At 51.0% G+C, this 14,137-nt stretch overlaps 1 protein-coding gene across 3 annotated transcripts in view; it reads left to right on the forward strand.

The window, feature by feature from the left end:
- psme4a (proteasome activator subunit 4a) overlaps window positions 1-14,031 on the forward strand; it is a 37,470-nt gene extending 23,439 nt beyond the window's left edge. For 2 of the 3 annotated variants that reach the window (XM_064317816.1, XM_064317817.1), the window contains 26 exons: window positions 314-370; window positions 630-685; window positions 1,050-1,148; window positions 1,707-1,769; window positions 2,145-2,240; window positions 3,110-3,241; window positions 3,593-3,802; window positions 4,011-4,147; window positions 4,373-4,426; window positions 4,545-4,674; window positions 4,789-4,870; window positions 5,050-5,203; window positions 5,340-5,409; window positions 5,787-5,912; window positions 6,005-6,157; window positions 6,841-6,945; window positions 7,287-7,378; window positions 7,547-7,678; window positions 7,807-8,015; window positions 8,346-8,431; window positions 8,551-8,679; window positions 8,936-9,091; window positions 11,635-11,797; window positions 11,962-12,095; window positions 12,515-12,654; window positions 12,842-14,031. In XM_064317816.1, coding sequence (XP_064173886.1) covers window positions 314-370; window positions 630-685; window positions 1,050-1,148; window positions 1,707-1,769; window positions 2,145-2,240; window positions 3,110-3,241; window positions 3,593-3,802; window positions 4,011-4,147; window positions 4,373-4,426; window positions 4,545-4,674; window positions 4,789-4,870; window positions 5,050-5,203; window positions 5,340-5,409; window positions 5,787-5,912; window positions 6,005-6,157; window positions 6,841-6,945; window positions 7,287-7,378; window positions 7,547-7,678; window positions 7,807-8,015; window positions 8,346-8,431; window positions 8,551-8,679; window positions 8,936-9,091; window positions 11,635-11,797; window positions 11,962-12,095; window positions 12,515-12,649 — 2,960 coding nt within the window. In that variant the 3' untranslated portion in view covers window positions 12,650-12,654; window positions 12,842-14,031. Of the gene's footprint in view, window positions 1-313; window positions 371-629; window positions 686-1,049; window positions 1,149-1,706; window positions 1,770-2,144; window positions 2,241-3,109; window positions 3,242-3,592; window positions 3,803-4,010; window positions 4,148-4,372; window positions 4,427-4,544; window positions 4,675-4,788; window positions 4,871-5,049; window positions 5,204-5,339; window positions 5,410-5,786; window positions 5,913-6,004; window positions 6,158-6,840; window positions 6,946-7,286; window positions 7,379-7,546; window positions 7,679-7,806; window positions 8,016-8,151; window positions 8,196-8,345; window positions 8,432-8,550; window positions 8,680-8,935; window positions 9,092-11,634; window positions 11,798-11,961; window positions 12,096-12,514; window positions 12,655-12,841 lie in introns of those variants that run through there. The other variant, XM_064317818.1, reaches the window with a different exon arrangement.
- Window positions 14,032-14,137: the final 106 nt, after the last annotated feature.

Below are 14,137 nucleotides of genomic sequence, written 5' to 3' on the forward strand. Positions count from 1 at the left end.
GGGTCTTGGAGGACGTTTGTGAGCGTCATTAAGAGGTGCTAATGTGACTGAAACCTCGCCTTGTTTTCCTTAACGTTTCTGTACAGTACGGATGGTTTTTATTACTGAGAAACGTAATTGAGGGCATAAATAACGGTGGAAGAGTGACTTGAAGACGGTTGTGGAGGTTGGGAGGCCTTTTCAGTGTTTGGAGGGAAATTAAAAGGCACAGTGAAAGTAAAAAGCAGCAGATTTTGGAGAGTGATGACTCAATCTGTGACTGTGTTGTGTGAGTGTAACGCCCGCTCAGACCCCTCTCTGCTGCCCCCTGCAGACTACTCCAGGGAGAACTACAGGGAGGCCATCTGCAGAGTGATGAGACAGCTACTGCGTGAGTCTGCTCCCAGCCCTAACCACCCCACCCCCCAAAACCAGCTGTAACATCTAAACCTCAGGCTACCAACTACCCCACCCCTGAACTTTTCCCTCCTCTTTCCTGTACAACTGTACTACTGGTACCCCACCCAAATACCCCAACACTACCCAGTGAGAACCTTGTACATGCTTAGCACACCCCAACAAGTCATATCCCATTCAGCCTAGTTGTCCAGCCTTCAAAACTGACCACCCCCTTTACTCTGTGTCCTTAGACTATATTCTGGAACATTCTGAAGATGACACAAAGTCCCTCTTCTCTATCATCAAGGTAGGTCCACAGCCTGGAAACTTGTCATGTCACTGAACACTCACACCCAGACATGCACGTACACGCGCATACACACCAACACTTCCTGCTCACACCGAATATCCCATTTTACACATAGAATTTTGCAAGGTCCATAGTAACTAATAGGTTTGTAATACAGTTTATTGTGAGTGCAGTTGTAGACATCCATTTGATTAAAAGTATTAGCCTAAATGTAGTGTTGCCCACTTCCATAAATGTACAGATTTAATGTGCAATGAAAGACAGTGGGAACGTTAAAGATAATTAGAATCACAGTGGCAGATGTTAGTAATGTGGATCATAACTGTATTTGTGAATCTGTTGGTGTCCTTCTCTCCCACAGATCATCAGTGACTTGCTGCAGTTTAAGGGCTCTCACAAATATGAGTTTGACTCCCGCTGGAAGAGCTTCAACTTGGTGAAGAAGTCCATGGAGAACAGGGTGAGCACTCTGGGATGGTTAGTGGTTACAGCCGCAGGCTGAGTGTTTGGGGTGGGGTTAGAGGTCACGGTCGCTGGCTGAGGGTGTGGGGGGTTAGGGTTATATTGTGGCTGAGGTTTGGGGGTTAGTAGGTATTGCTGGCTGAGGGTTTAGGGGGGTTAGGGTCCAGTTGCTGGCTGAGGGTTTAGGGGGGTTAGGGGTTATGGTATTGCTGGCTGAGGGTTTAGGGGGGTTAGGGGTTATGGTATTGCTGGCTGAGGGTTTAGGGGGGTTAGGGGTTATGGTATTGCTGGCTGAGGGTTTAGGGGGGTTAGGGGTTGTGGTATTGCTAGCTGAGGGTTTGGGGGTTAGGGTTAGGTATTCCTGGCTGAGGGTGTTAGGGGTTATGGTATTGCTGGCTGAGGGTTTGGGGTGGTCTCCCTGGCTGAGGGTTTGGGGTGGTCTCCCTGGCTGAAGGTTATGTATTGCGCAGTGGTGTGTTCTGCGCTGGCTGAGTGCCTTCACAAGCATCATGGAATGACACAGTCACTGATCTTTGCCTGTCTGGCCTTCCCACAGCTCCATGGGAAGAAACAGCACATCAGAGCCCTGCTGATCGACAGAGTCATGCTGCAGCACGAGGTAGGAGCAGCTCTGTGTCTGCCTGTCCTGTCTGTGTCCGTCTGTCCCAGTCTACCTGTCTCTGTCCTCCTGTCCTATTCACGGACTTAAGGAAGTTCTTGTGAAATAACACGTTTTTGACAGAGGTACTTTAAAGTTCAATAATGCTTCGTTGAAAGGTCTTGGCATCAGAATCCTCATTCTATGCGAAATTCTTGGGCTTTGGGTCAGGTTTGAGCCAGAATATTGAGGGCATTTTTTAATGATATAGACCACATTACACAGTGTGTATGGGCCCTTCAATTTGTGGTTGAGGTACCTAGAGAGAACCCAGTCCTAGAATTTGTGCTACAGGTAAGTGTGGAACCCTGGTAATAGTGTTTGTGTTTTCACCAGCTGCGGAAACTCACAGTGGAGGGGTGTGAGTACAGGAAAGTTCACCAGGACCTTCTGAGTGACCTGCTGCGTCTGTCCACCAGCACCTACAGCCAGGTCAGCCCCGCCCCGTCCCTCTCACCCAGAGGCCTGGTTCACCCCGCCCACATGTATTCTAGAATAGGACTTCCCTTTGGATGGTTTTCGGAGAGGCAGGCTATGTATTTACTCCAGTAAACAGGCCAAAGGGAAGTGCTTTACTACACCTCCATTGCTGTTTTCATTCATGAATGCTGTCAGGGTTTCTGTGTATCTCCTTGAGCTACTTGATATGAAAGCTCCACTGCAAATTAAAGTAACTTATTCACGCTGTTACTATCACACATCTGGAGTGTGACCTTGTGAGACTGTATGATCCTATGTGCTTGCGTGTGACTCTGTGCAACTGTGTGGTTCTGTGTGACTCTGAGACTCTAGGAGACTGTGTGTCTGCGACTGTTTGTGACGATGCGACTGATCAGTTATTCTAGCGGTCCTTTAAAGATGAATACCTTGATCAGGGAAAGGACTCTTCCAAGCTGCCGTGTTTTTAGCTAAATGTGAGATGTAAATGAAGTATGAGGTTTTTTTTTTGAAAAACTAAGCAGCTCTGGATTCAGGTGTGTTTCCTGTGTGTCTGCACAGTTTCGATCTCAAATTCAGGATATCCTGTATAAAACAATCAAACAAGTGCTCATGTTTTTTACCAAAGCTCGTATAACCGTATCATTGTATAATCAGAAACAGCCATGATTGCTGTATTTCAGAAGTGAAGCAAAAAATGTAGTCAGTGCTCTCAAAATTTTATCTGAATGACCCCTTAAATCCAGCTGAAGATTCCCACCTCAACAGAAAACTGTACAGCCCCTCTGATCCCTGAGCCCCGGTCGGGTGGCTGACTGAGGGGGTGTGTGTGACCGTTGCGCACTGTCCTCTGTGTGTCTCAGGTTCGGAGCAAAGCCCAGAGCGTGCTCTTCACTGCCCTGGGAACCTACAACTTCTGCTGCAGAGACATCATCCCTCACGTGCTGGGGGTGCTGGAGCCCACCCGCACTGACATCACACAGCAGCAGTTCAAAGTACGGAGCAGCTAACTCTCGCTCGCTTGCTGTCTCTCTCACTTTCTTTCTCTTCCTCTCGCTCGCTCTCGCTCTTTTTCTCTCTTGCTCTCATTCTCTGTCTCTTTCCATCCCTTTCTCTCTGTCTCTCCATCTCTTTCTCTCTATCTCTTTCTCTCTCTGTCTCTCTCTCCATCCCTTTAAGTGTTGACCTTTATATCCGGAAAGCCTCTGTTGTCCTCCCTCCTCCTCTCTCTTCTGTAACAGCCACATTCTTGCTCAGAACGCCCCTCTCTCAGAATGACTCGGCCTTCTCTCACTCCCTCAAAGCACCACAGCCCTGTATTTACCTGCCCCGCCCCCTTCCCCCAGGGTGCCTTGTACTGTCTCCTGGGAAACCACAGCGGCGTGTGCCTGGCGAACCTGCACGACTGGGACTGCATCGTGCAGTCGTGGCCCGCCATCGTGCGCTCGGGCCTCAGCTCCGCCATGTCGCTGGAGAAGCCCTCCATCGTGCGCCTCTTCGACGACCTCGCCGACAAGGTCCACCGCCAGTACGAGACCATCGGCCTGGACTTCACCGTAAGAGCCCCGCCCCTTTCGTTTACCGGGGTCCGCGTTGGGGGTTATGCGGCAGTTCCCCTCAGGCACGATCCCAGTCCGCTGCGGTCCATTGCTAATGCCTGGTTTCGAGCGGAGATGAAGTGACTACCGTTTTAATGTGGGGGGTTGGGGATTGAACCCATCACCTTGAGCTGAGGGCTGAGGCTCTGTCATGTGACCCCTGCAGATCCCGGAGAGCAGTCTCGTCATCGCAGCCCTGCTGACCAAGTCTGGAGGCCCCTCCCACAATCTGCCTTTTCCCTCAGACAAGGAGCTGGAGGAAGGTGCCCAGAGGCTGCAGGAGAGGAACCAGGAGTCCATACAGTGAGTACACTCAGGAAGAGCAATGCTGTACCTCCATTCAAAACTACACACAGTGCTTTTACATTTGCGTTCATTACAGTACTGTCATGCTTAATGTGGGCTGGCTGGGCCGGACCCAATATAACCTCATTGTCTCGCTGTACTGCCCCCAGACTAACAGGATTACTCAAAGTCAGTTTCCCAGCATGAATCGCTGCCTTCACGTCCCTGTGTTTCTCTTTTCAGGAAGTACGAGAAGCTGGTCACTGAACTGCTGGGTCGCCTCCACGACAGAAACTTGTAAGTTATACTGTGCGTATTTGCGTGAGGGTGTATGTGTGCGTGTGCTTGTGCACACGCTACCTTGTGTTTATACTGTATATATGTGTATGGGAATGTGATCTGTGCTCTGCTGCAGGCCCTGGAAGTTTGAGCACATCGCTATCGGCTTCCTTTCCTTGCTGCTTCGAGACGACCACCCCCTGCCCTCTGCTGCAGTACACTTCTTCGTAAAGAGCCTCAACCATGATTCGCTCATCGTCCGCAAAGTGAGTCACAGGCATGCTCGTACGCACACAGACATACATGCGCTCAAAAAATTATACACACAATCTCATAATTCTATCTGGCATAATCTGGCTCTTTCTTGGTTTCTCCACCAGGTGGCAATCTCTTCTGTAGCTGGCATATTGAAACAACTGAAGAGGCCTCACAAGAAAATACCCATCAGTCCCTCTGACATAAGTGAGTACAGACATAATTTTGCTGAAATAAAACCAATTTGAAATAATGTTAATGCTGTACGAGGAAGGCCACCCATGCAGTATTGCAGATAACACCGATATACAGCAGTGGCGGTCATACCGTATTCAGCAGTGACTTTGACTCCTGATTTCCTCTCCTGCTCCCCTCCTCTGTCCCAGCTGGGGTGAGCGAGCCGGACGGCCTGGTGGCCGGAGACAGGCCGGATAACCGCTGGCTGCAGTACGACAGCGGCTCCCTGCCCCACTCACAGCAGGCCTGGGAGTCCTGCCGCTTCGTGGACAAGACTCACTGGGGCTACTACAGCTGGCCACGGTACCTCTCACCTCTGACCTCTCACCTCTCACCCTGACCCCTCACCCTGACCCCGACCGTGCCTGTGTGTCTGAGCAGCGCTCCGCTCTCTCCCTGTGCCCCACTCCTGATTACCTCCCACTTCCTGTCTCCACAGGAAGCTGATGCTCTACGCGCCCCCTGAGGAGCAGCCCAAGCTGGGCATGAGCAGAGAAGAGATGACGGAGGTACGTGCACACGTATGCGTACGCGCTGGCGTGCTTCTAGACACGCGTGTGCACACATGCGTACGACACGCGCGGTCACACATTCTCTCACGCACACGTTAAACATGCACGTGTGTGCAGGACCTCACAAGAAAAGGAATGATGGAGGTATACACAGAACATGAAAAGAGTATACCTGCATGCGCATGCGTACAGAGAGGAGGCCAAATTGAGAAATAGATAAATATCTAAATGTGTTTCGTATTGAATATCGTGTGATTAAACGATCATGCTGTAATGGGCAGTGTGACAGCATAACGTTAGTGGTAATTGAGCTGTGTCACTACACACACCCGTTCACACGCAGCAGCGCTCACACGTCTGTCTCCTTACCCCAGAGAGAGCAGATCGTCTACGACCATTTCTCCGACCCCGTGTTCGTCAAGCAGCTCGTGGAGTTCCTGTCCCTGGAGGACCGCAAGGGCAAGGACAAGTTCAGCCCCCGCCGCTTCTGTCTCTTCAAGGTGAGCGAGGGATGAGGGAGAGATGGAGGGAGAGGAGAAAGAGCAGCAGTGGCAGCGTCTCCTCACCGTTTCGTGTGTCCCCTGCCCTCCAGGGACTGTTCCGGAACTTTGACGACGCCTTCCTGCCGGTGCTGCGGCCGCACATGGAGCGGCTGGTGGGGGACTCCCACGAGAGCACGCAGCGCTGCATCGCCGAGATCATCGCTGGCCTCATCCGCGGCTCCAAGCACTGGAGCTACGGCAAGGTGAGAGAGCGCACCGCATGTACGCACATGTACACACACACATATACACACTCACACACACACACTCACTCACACACATACACACACACATACACATACACACACACTCACACAACACACACACACACACACATGGGCACACACATACATATACACACACATATGCTCACACATACACACGCACACACACACACTCACACATATACAATACACACACACACACACACTCACACATTACACACACACACCACACATATACATACACACACACACACACACGCACACGCACACGCACACACTCACACATAACATCCACCTCCAAACACACCGCACAGTAGAATATACACTGCTCCTTCCTCACACGCACACACCACACTCACCGTAACCACGCCGACGGGGCACCCACTCACACATATACACACACACACACGCACACACTCACACATATACTCACACGCACACGCACACACTCACACATATACACATACACACACACACACACACACACTCACACATATACACACACACTCACACATATACACACGCACACACACTCACACATATACTCACACACACACTCACTCACACACACACACACACACTCACACATATACTCACACACACACACACACACACACACTCACACACATTAACTCCTGACCTTCCTGTGTAACCCCACACAGGTGGAGAATCTCTGGAAGCTGCTCTGTCCTCTGATCCGCACGGCGCTGTCCAACATCACCGTGGAAACCTACGCCGACTGGGGCACCTGCATCGCCACGGCATGCGTATGTGCCTGTCCTCAGCCTCTGTCCGTCTGTCCCTCTGTCTCTGCGTCTGTGTCTCTGTCCATCTGTCCCTGTAATGTGTCTCTCTGTCCATCTGTCCCTCTGTCTGTCTCTGTTCCCTTCTGAAGCAGCAGCCCCCCCTGTGTGTGTGTGTTAGTGAGAGTGTGTGTGTTGTGGTTGTGTCTGATTGTCGTGTATGTGTTTTGTGCTTGTCTTGTTGTGTTGTTTTGGTAGTGTGTGTGTGTGTGTGTTAGTGAGAGTGTGTGTGTGTGTGTGTGTGTGTCACCGGTGCTGTCTGTGTCAGTCTGACCCTGTTCCTCTCCCTTGCTCTGGTCTCCCAGGAGAGCAGAGACCCTCGGAAGCTGCACTGGCTCTTTGAGATGCTCATGGAGTCCCCGGTCAATGGAGAGGGCGGCTCGTTTGTGGACGCCTGGTGAGCCCATTCACACGGTTACCCCTAAACCTGCAGTCCTGCCCTCTTAGAGTACTGAGACTATCCTTTCTGCATGAAGAGAGGCCTTAGTGTGTAAACTCAGGGCCAGTGTGCTGTTAGGGTTAGGAGCTGGAGATTCAGACGTGTCTCTCTCTCTCTCTCTCCTAGTCGTCTGTACGTTCTGCAGGGAGGGCTGGCCCAGCAGGAGTGGAGGGTTCCGGAGCTCCTCCACAGGCTGCTGCAGTACCTGGAGCCCAAGCTCACGCAGGTGTACAAGAACGTGCGTGAGCGCATCGGCAGGTGAGGCTAACGCGCCGCTGTACCGCTGGAGCCCCCGCCGAAACGCCCCCTATTCAACGTCACGGGCCAGGCTGACTGTCTCCTCCCCTCCCTCTGTCTCCACCCCCCTGCCCCGCCCCGCCCCTCAGCGTGCTGACCTACATCTTCATGATCGACGTCAGCCTGCCCTACACGCGGCCAACCACGTCTCCGCGCATCTCCGACTTCACCAAGCGGGTCGTGACCCAGCTCAAGCCCCTGACGGAGGGGGACGAGGAGATCCAGAACCACGTGGTGGAGGACAACGGCGTGGGCGAGCAGGACGAGAGGACGCAGGCCATCAAACTGCTCAAGACCGGTGAGGGAGGGGGGAATATGGGTGTTTTCAGTCTGAGTAACCCGTTTGTTTTTTGCAGTTCTGAAGTGGCTGACGGCCAGTGTGTAATGTGTGTGTAATGTTTGTGTAACTCCTGTGTGTAACTCCTATGTTTCAGTGCTGAAGTGGCTGATGGCCAGTGTGTAATGTGTCTGTAATATTTGTGTAACTCCTGTGTGTAACTCCTATGTTTCAGTGCTGAAGTGGCTGATGGCCAGTGTGTAATGTGTTTGTAACGTGTGTGTGTGTGTGTTTAATGTTTGTGTGTAACTCCTGTGTGTCTAATGTTTGTGTGTAACTCCTGTGTTTCAGTGCTGAAGTGGCTGATGGCCAGTGCGGGGCGCTCTTTCTCCACCGCAGTCCCGGAGCAGCTGCAGCTTCTGCCTCTGCTCTTCAAGGTCAGTCTCTGTGCCACGCCCGTCTGTCCGTCACACCCAGGTCACAGTGACAGGGGGAGCGGTCCATCTCCCGTCTCCCCTGGCCTCTGACTCCCTCCTTAACCCCTCCCCGACTGCAGATCGCCCCGGTGGAGAACGACGACAGCTACGACGAGCTGAAGAGAGACGCTAAGACCTGCCTGTCGCTCATGTCCCAGGGCCTGCTGTACCCTGAGCAGATCCCTCAGGTCCTCAGCACCCTGCAGGAGGTGAGTCTGAGGGGCCCGGGGGACAGAAACACGCAGGCAAGGCCCAGGCGCACACGTGCAAGCAAGCCAACGTGCATGGTGTTGAGGGAAAAGAGCTGACCAATCACAGCCCGACTGAAATGGGGAGGGGGTGGCGGGGGACAGAAGTGAAGCAGTGTTTGATTGGTGGATTTAAAGGCTCGGCCAGTCAGAAGAATGGAGCTCGGGCTGGTGTGTAGATGGGTTGAGTGACTGAGCCCGGCTGTGCCCCCTGCAGATCGCGGGCAGCAGCTCCTGGCACGCGCGCTACACGGTGCTCACCTACCTGCAGATCATGGTCTTCTACAACCTCTTCACCTTCCTGAGCAGCGAGCAGGCCGTCGGCCAGGTCCGAGCGCTCGTCATCAGACTGCTGGAGGACGAGCAGCTAGAGGTACACGCCTGCAGTACACATAACCACACACACACACACTCACACACACATACACACACGCGCACAGTACACACAACCACATATGCACACGCAACCACGCACATGCGCAGACACAGTACACAAAACCACCGTACACACGCATACATACTCGCACACAGTACACGTGCGCATGCACACGCACAAGCATACATTACAGTGCATGCACACAGTACACATGCACACACACATACACATTTGCAAACAGTATGCATGCACACATGTACACACTCGCAGACAGTACACAGTGTACATATTTCTTACAGGTTGTGCGTGCGAGCGTGTGTGAGTATGTGTGGGACGCAGACATTTATATGGTAAAAGCTGAAGGTGTGTGAGAGACGTGGAAGTGTGTGTGTAATAAGAACTGCAGGTGTGTGTGCTAAAGAGGAGAGAGTGTCTACCCTTAAAGCAAAAATGTGTCGCAGAGCTGATGGAGAATGGTCTGAAAGAGGGATCCATGTCTGTAAATGCATGTGTGAGGACTATGCGGTTATGTGTATACCTGTAACAGGAGAACTTGGGAGGAAACTGTAGCTGTCTGCAAGCATGTCTATGGTTGTGTGTTTGTGTGCATGAACACGGCCTCTGTGTTCTATGGTTCTCTTCTTGGTGATTCAGCACCACCACCCCCCTCTCTTCCTCGCTATCCTCTTGCTGATGGCTCTGTTTCCATGGAAACCCCAGGCTGCAAGAGTATTCTGTTGCCTTGGTAACGGGGAGACCAATGTTGAAGTTGGCGGGGGGAGTGGGGAAGAGGACAGGTGGGGGATTGAGGCAGTCTTTAGGCTATTTACTTACTGTAGGACAGAGATGCTGCAGATTTCCTCAGCTGCTACAGTGCACCCCCACGGGCACAGATCAACTGCAGCCGGTCAGTCAATACATCAGCCAGTGACATTTAATCTGTACACCCCCAACTGCTACCACCTCACTGTCCTACCACTTTTACGGAGGTCATTTTGTGCCTGTTTGTTTGTGTGTGTGTTAATATGTTTATGCGTGTGTGTGTGTGTGTGTGTGTGCTTGTTTCTATTCTTATGTTTGTGTGTGTGTGTGTGTGTGTCTGATAGGGAAGAAGAGGAAGGAAACTTTTTTTTGGAGGTGACTGGTGCCAATACTCCATTTTGGTTTTGGGCTTTCATATTTTTTGCAGTTATCATTTGAGCGTCTGACTGTGAATCAACCTCTGTCTACATTAGAGAGCGTCTGACCGTGTGAATTCAACTTTGTCTACATTAGAGAGCGTCTGACCGTGTCTGAATCCGCCTATTGGGGACTGTCTGACCACGTATGAATCCAACTCTGTATTAGAGAGCGTCTGACCATGTGAATCAACCTCTGTCTACATTAGAGAGCGTCTGACCGTGTGAATCCAACTTTGTCTACATTAGAGAGCGTCTGACCGTGTGAATCAACCTCTGTCTACATTAGAGCGCTCGACGTGTGAATCAACCTCTGTTCTAGAGCGCGTCTGACCGTGTGAATCAACCTCTGTCTACATTAGAGAGCGTCTGACCGTGTGAATCAACCTCTGTCTACATTAGAGCGCGTCTGACCGTGTGAATCAACCTCTGTCTACATTAGAGCGCGTCTGACCGTGTGAATCAACCTCTGTCTACATTAGAGAGCGTCTGACCGTGTGAATCCACCTCTCTACATTAGAGAACGTATGACCGCATATGAATCCACCTATTAGGGACTGTCTGACCACGTATGAATCCACCTCTGTATTAGAGAGCGTCTGATCGTGTATGAATCCAGCGTGGTTCATGGTTTTATTTGAATCACTCCCCCAGTGCAGAGAGAGGATAATCTGCCCTTAGCAGCCCTGTTTCAAAGAGCTGGCGGGTCACATCTCATCAATGATGCATGCGCACACAGGTCTGCTGATACAGGGCGAGGCAGGTGAGGGGGTGGGGGCAGCCTGGTTTTCAGCAGAGGATCCCATCTTATTAGAGGATGCTGCCATTTTACCACTTATATTAGACTAGGGTTGCTCAAATCTGGCCCTGCAGGCCAGTCATGCTGCTGGTTTTCATTCTTTCCCTCTAATCAGAACTGAGCTAAACCTGGGACAGCACATGAGTTAAACCTCTGGCCAATCAGTGGCAGAATCAATCACCTATCAGGTAGAAAAGAAAACCAGAAGTACTAGTGGCCTTGAGGGCCAGATTTGAGTATCCCTGTATTAGACCTCCTTTTTGTCATTCTCCCCATCTCTCTTCTCTTCTTTCTCCCTCTGTTGCTATCTCCACCATATCTGTCTCTCTTTCTCTCCCTCTCTCCAGCTCAGTTAGATTCACAAAGCTTTGCACGCATGATGTCTAGTCTGTACACGTACATATTGCCAGAGACATCAGTCACGTATAGCCTAAAACAACAGAGACTGCAGTATATTATTGAAATGGGTATATTATTACCACCTCCACTGCTGCCATCCTCTCCATCATAAAGATCGTTGCCACTATCAGATAAAGTCATGAACGGGCTTGCTTCTTCTTCAGGTGCGGGAGATGGCCGCCACCACGCTCAGCGGCTTCCTGCAGTGTAACTTCCTGTCCATGGACAGCCCCATGCAGGCGCACTTTGAGACGCTGTGTAAGACGCGGCTCCCCAAGAGGAGGAAGAGAGAGCTGGGCTCTGTGGTGGACACTATCCCGTCAGCAGGTACGATGCACTGCATGGTTAAAAAACGGGGGTTGCAGGTTCAAATCAATTTTGGGGCACTGTTTTAGTAGCCTTGCTTCTGTAGGAGATGCAGTTGTATGTAAAGCTGTGCGTGAAAGGCTGTGTGGTGTGGGTGTGTAACCCCCGTGCCCCTGTGTGTGCAGACCTGGTTCGCCGTCATGCGGGAGTTCTGGGCCTCAGCGCCTGCATCCTCTCCAGCCCCTACGACGTGCCCACCTGGATGCCTCAGCTGCTTATGGACCTGAGCGCCCACCTCAACGACACCCAGCCCATAGAGGTACCCAACACCACATACACTGCCCATAGATGTACCCAACACCACATACTGCACACTGCCCATAGAGGTATCCACCACCACATACACTGTCCATAGAGGTACCCAACACCACACACGTCCCATAGAGGTACTGAACACTAAACACCCAGCTTGTTGTGGTACTCAACACCGCATACACTGCCTGTAGAAGTACTCAACTCTGCAGATATACAGCCTTTAGGATATCTTTTTTGTGGCTCAATATCCTTGTGCTCATAAGCAGTTAGTGGGTTTAATGAATGTATCTACCTGGACAGATTAGAAGAGAGGGTTTGGCAGTGCATGTGGTTATCACCTGCATTACTACTTCTTCATTACAATGGTGCCTGAATCTTCTCCACCTCTCCTCTCTCTCTCTCCTTCCTTCCTTCCTCTCTCAGATGACGGTGAAGAAGACCCTGTCCAACTTCCGGCGGACCCACCATGATAACTGGCAAGAGCACAAGCAGCAGTTCACTGACGACCAGCTGCTGGTGCTGACGGACCTGCTGGTCTCTCCCTGCTACTACGCGTAGAGCAGGTAGCACCTCCCACACCCTCTCCCATTCTCACTTCTGTCAGTCGCACTGCTCGACTGTCAGCTGCACCTGCTCAGACAGCCCACGTCGTTGAGCTAGCAACAAAGGCTAACTGTGACACCTCCCACTTCCTGAGGTGCACACCCCCTAACTGAGTTTTTTTTTTTTTTTTTTTTCTTTGGGTCACAGCTGAGGCAGGACGATTCCTCGGCTCTCTGCCCTCCTGCACTCGGGGTCCTGTCAGATCGAGCAAACTCAAGATGGACGCATGCACCTGCATGTGCGACGTGCGTGACCCGTCCGTCCGAGACCTGCCCCCGCCGGAAGGAAAAGGACAAGGGGGGGGGAGGGAATGGGGGGGGACATAACTATCTCGGAATGAAAAGAAAAACTTGTGTATTTATGTATTTAGCATTCATTTACATTTTTAATATACTTAATATTTAAGGCATATCAAAGCAGGTGGAAGTGGCCTGCAGTCTGTAATATTACTGTACAGTTTTTGCTTGTGTGAGTGTGTGCTGAGTGCTTGGGGATGATGCCTGCGGATTCCACCCCCCCCAACACCCACCCCCATGATAATCTATTTTAACTTTGACCCCTAGGCCCAATACAGGAAGTGCAGCCGATGTCACTGCTCCCTGTCACTGGGATAAGAAGTGTTTTACGGGGTGAAACTGATTGTAACGGGTGTTTTTTTTTGTTGTTGTATTTTTTTTTTTTTGTTTTTTTTGTTTTTTTAAAACCTCGAGCACACACAGACTGGAACACGCAGCGCACATGCACACGTTTTCAAGTTTATGCGTGCATGTACGCCATAAACTCACACATGTATTTATTTTCTTGAAGTGCTTTTAATCCCCGAGAGGTGTCGCGGGTTCAGATTTTGCAGGTGGTCGGGTGACGCACCCGTTAGTGACCGGAAGTTGGCGTGCGCGCTTGTGCTGGCCTGGGTGAGTGCGTGTGCTGGGGAGCGGGCGCACACTTGTGTTTTTGATCTCGACGCAGAAGAGCAAATGGGTCCGCAGTGTTCCCATGGGGACCTGGATATGACTGAGGACCCCCATCCCTCATGCCCATCGTCCCCCATCTAAGACCCTCCCACATTTTCAGAGTTTAACTGCGGTCTTATTACGATTACTCGTTATTATCAATCTATTTTTTTATCTAGTGAGAGAGGGACTGGCATCTCTTTTAGTGACTCCTTACGTTTTTTTTGAAGAATTTGAAAGTGGTCTGAATGAGAGCTGTTCAGTTTAGTACCTCACTGAGTGTAATACTCTACAAAACCACTGTATAGTGTAGTGCCAAAACAGCAGTGATTTTTTAGATGTACCGTTTGCTTATATTTAAAAGGCCAATAAATGGGTTGTTTGTAACGAAGCTTTTGATTCATATTTGTGAATGTGCGTGCATTTGTGAGTGCGTGCGAGTGTCTGATGAAAGTTGAGTCTGTCGGGTGGAAAAGGTTGGTGGTCAGTGGAA

Source organism: Anguilla rostrata, chromosome 18 (assembly GCF_018555375.3).
Source record: "Anguilla rostrata isolate EN2019 chromosome 18, ASM1855537v3, whole genome shotgun sequence".
NCBI lineage: Eukaryota > Metazoa > Chordata > Actinopteri > Anguilliformes > Anguillidae > Anguilla > Anguilla rostrata.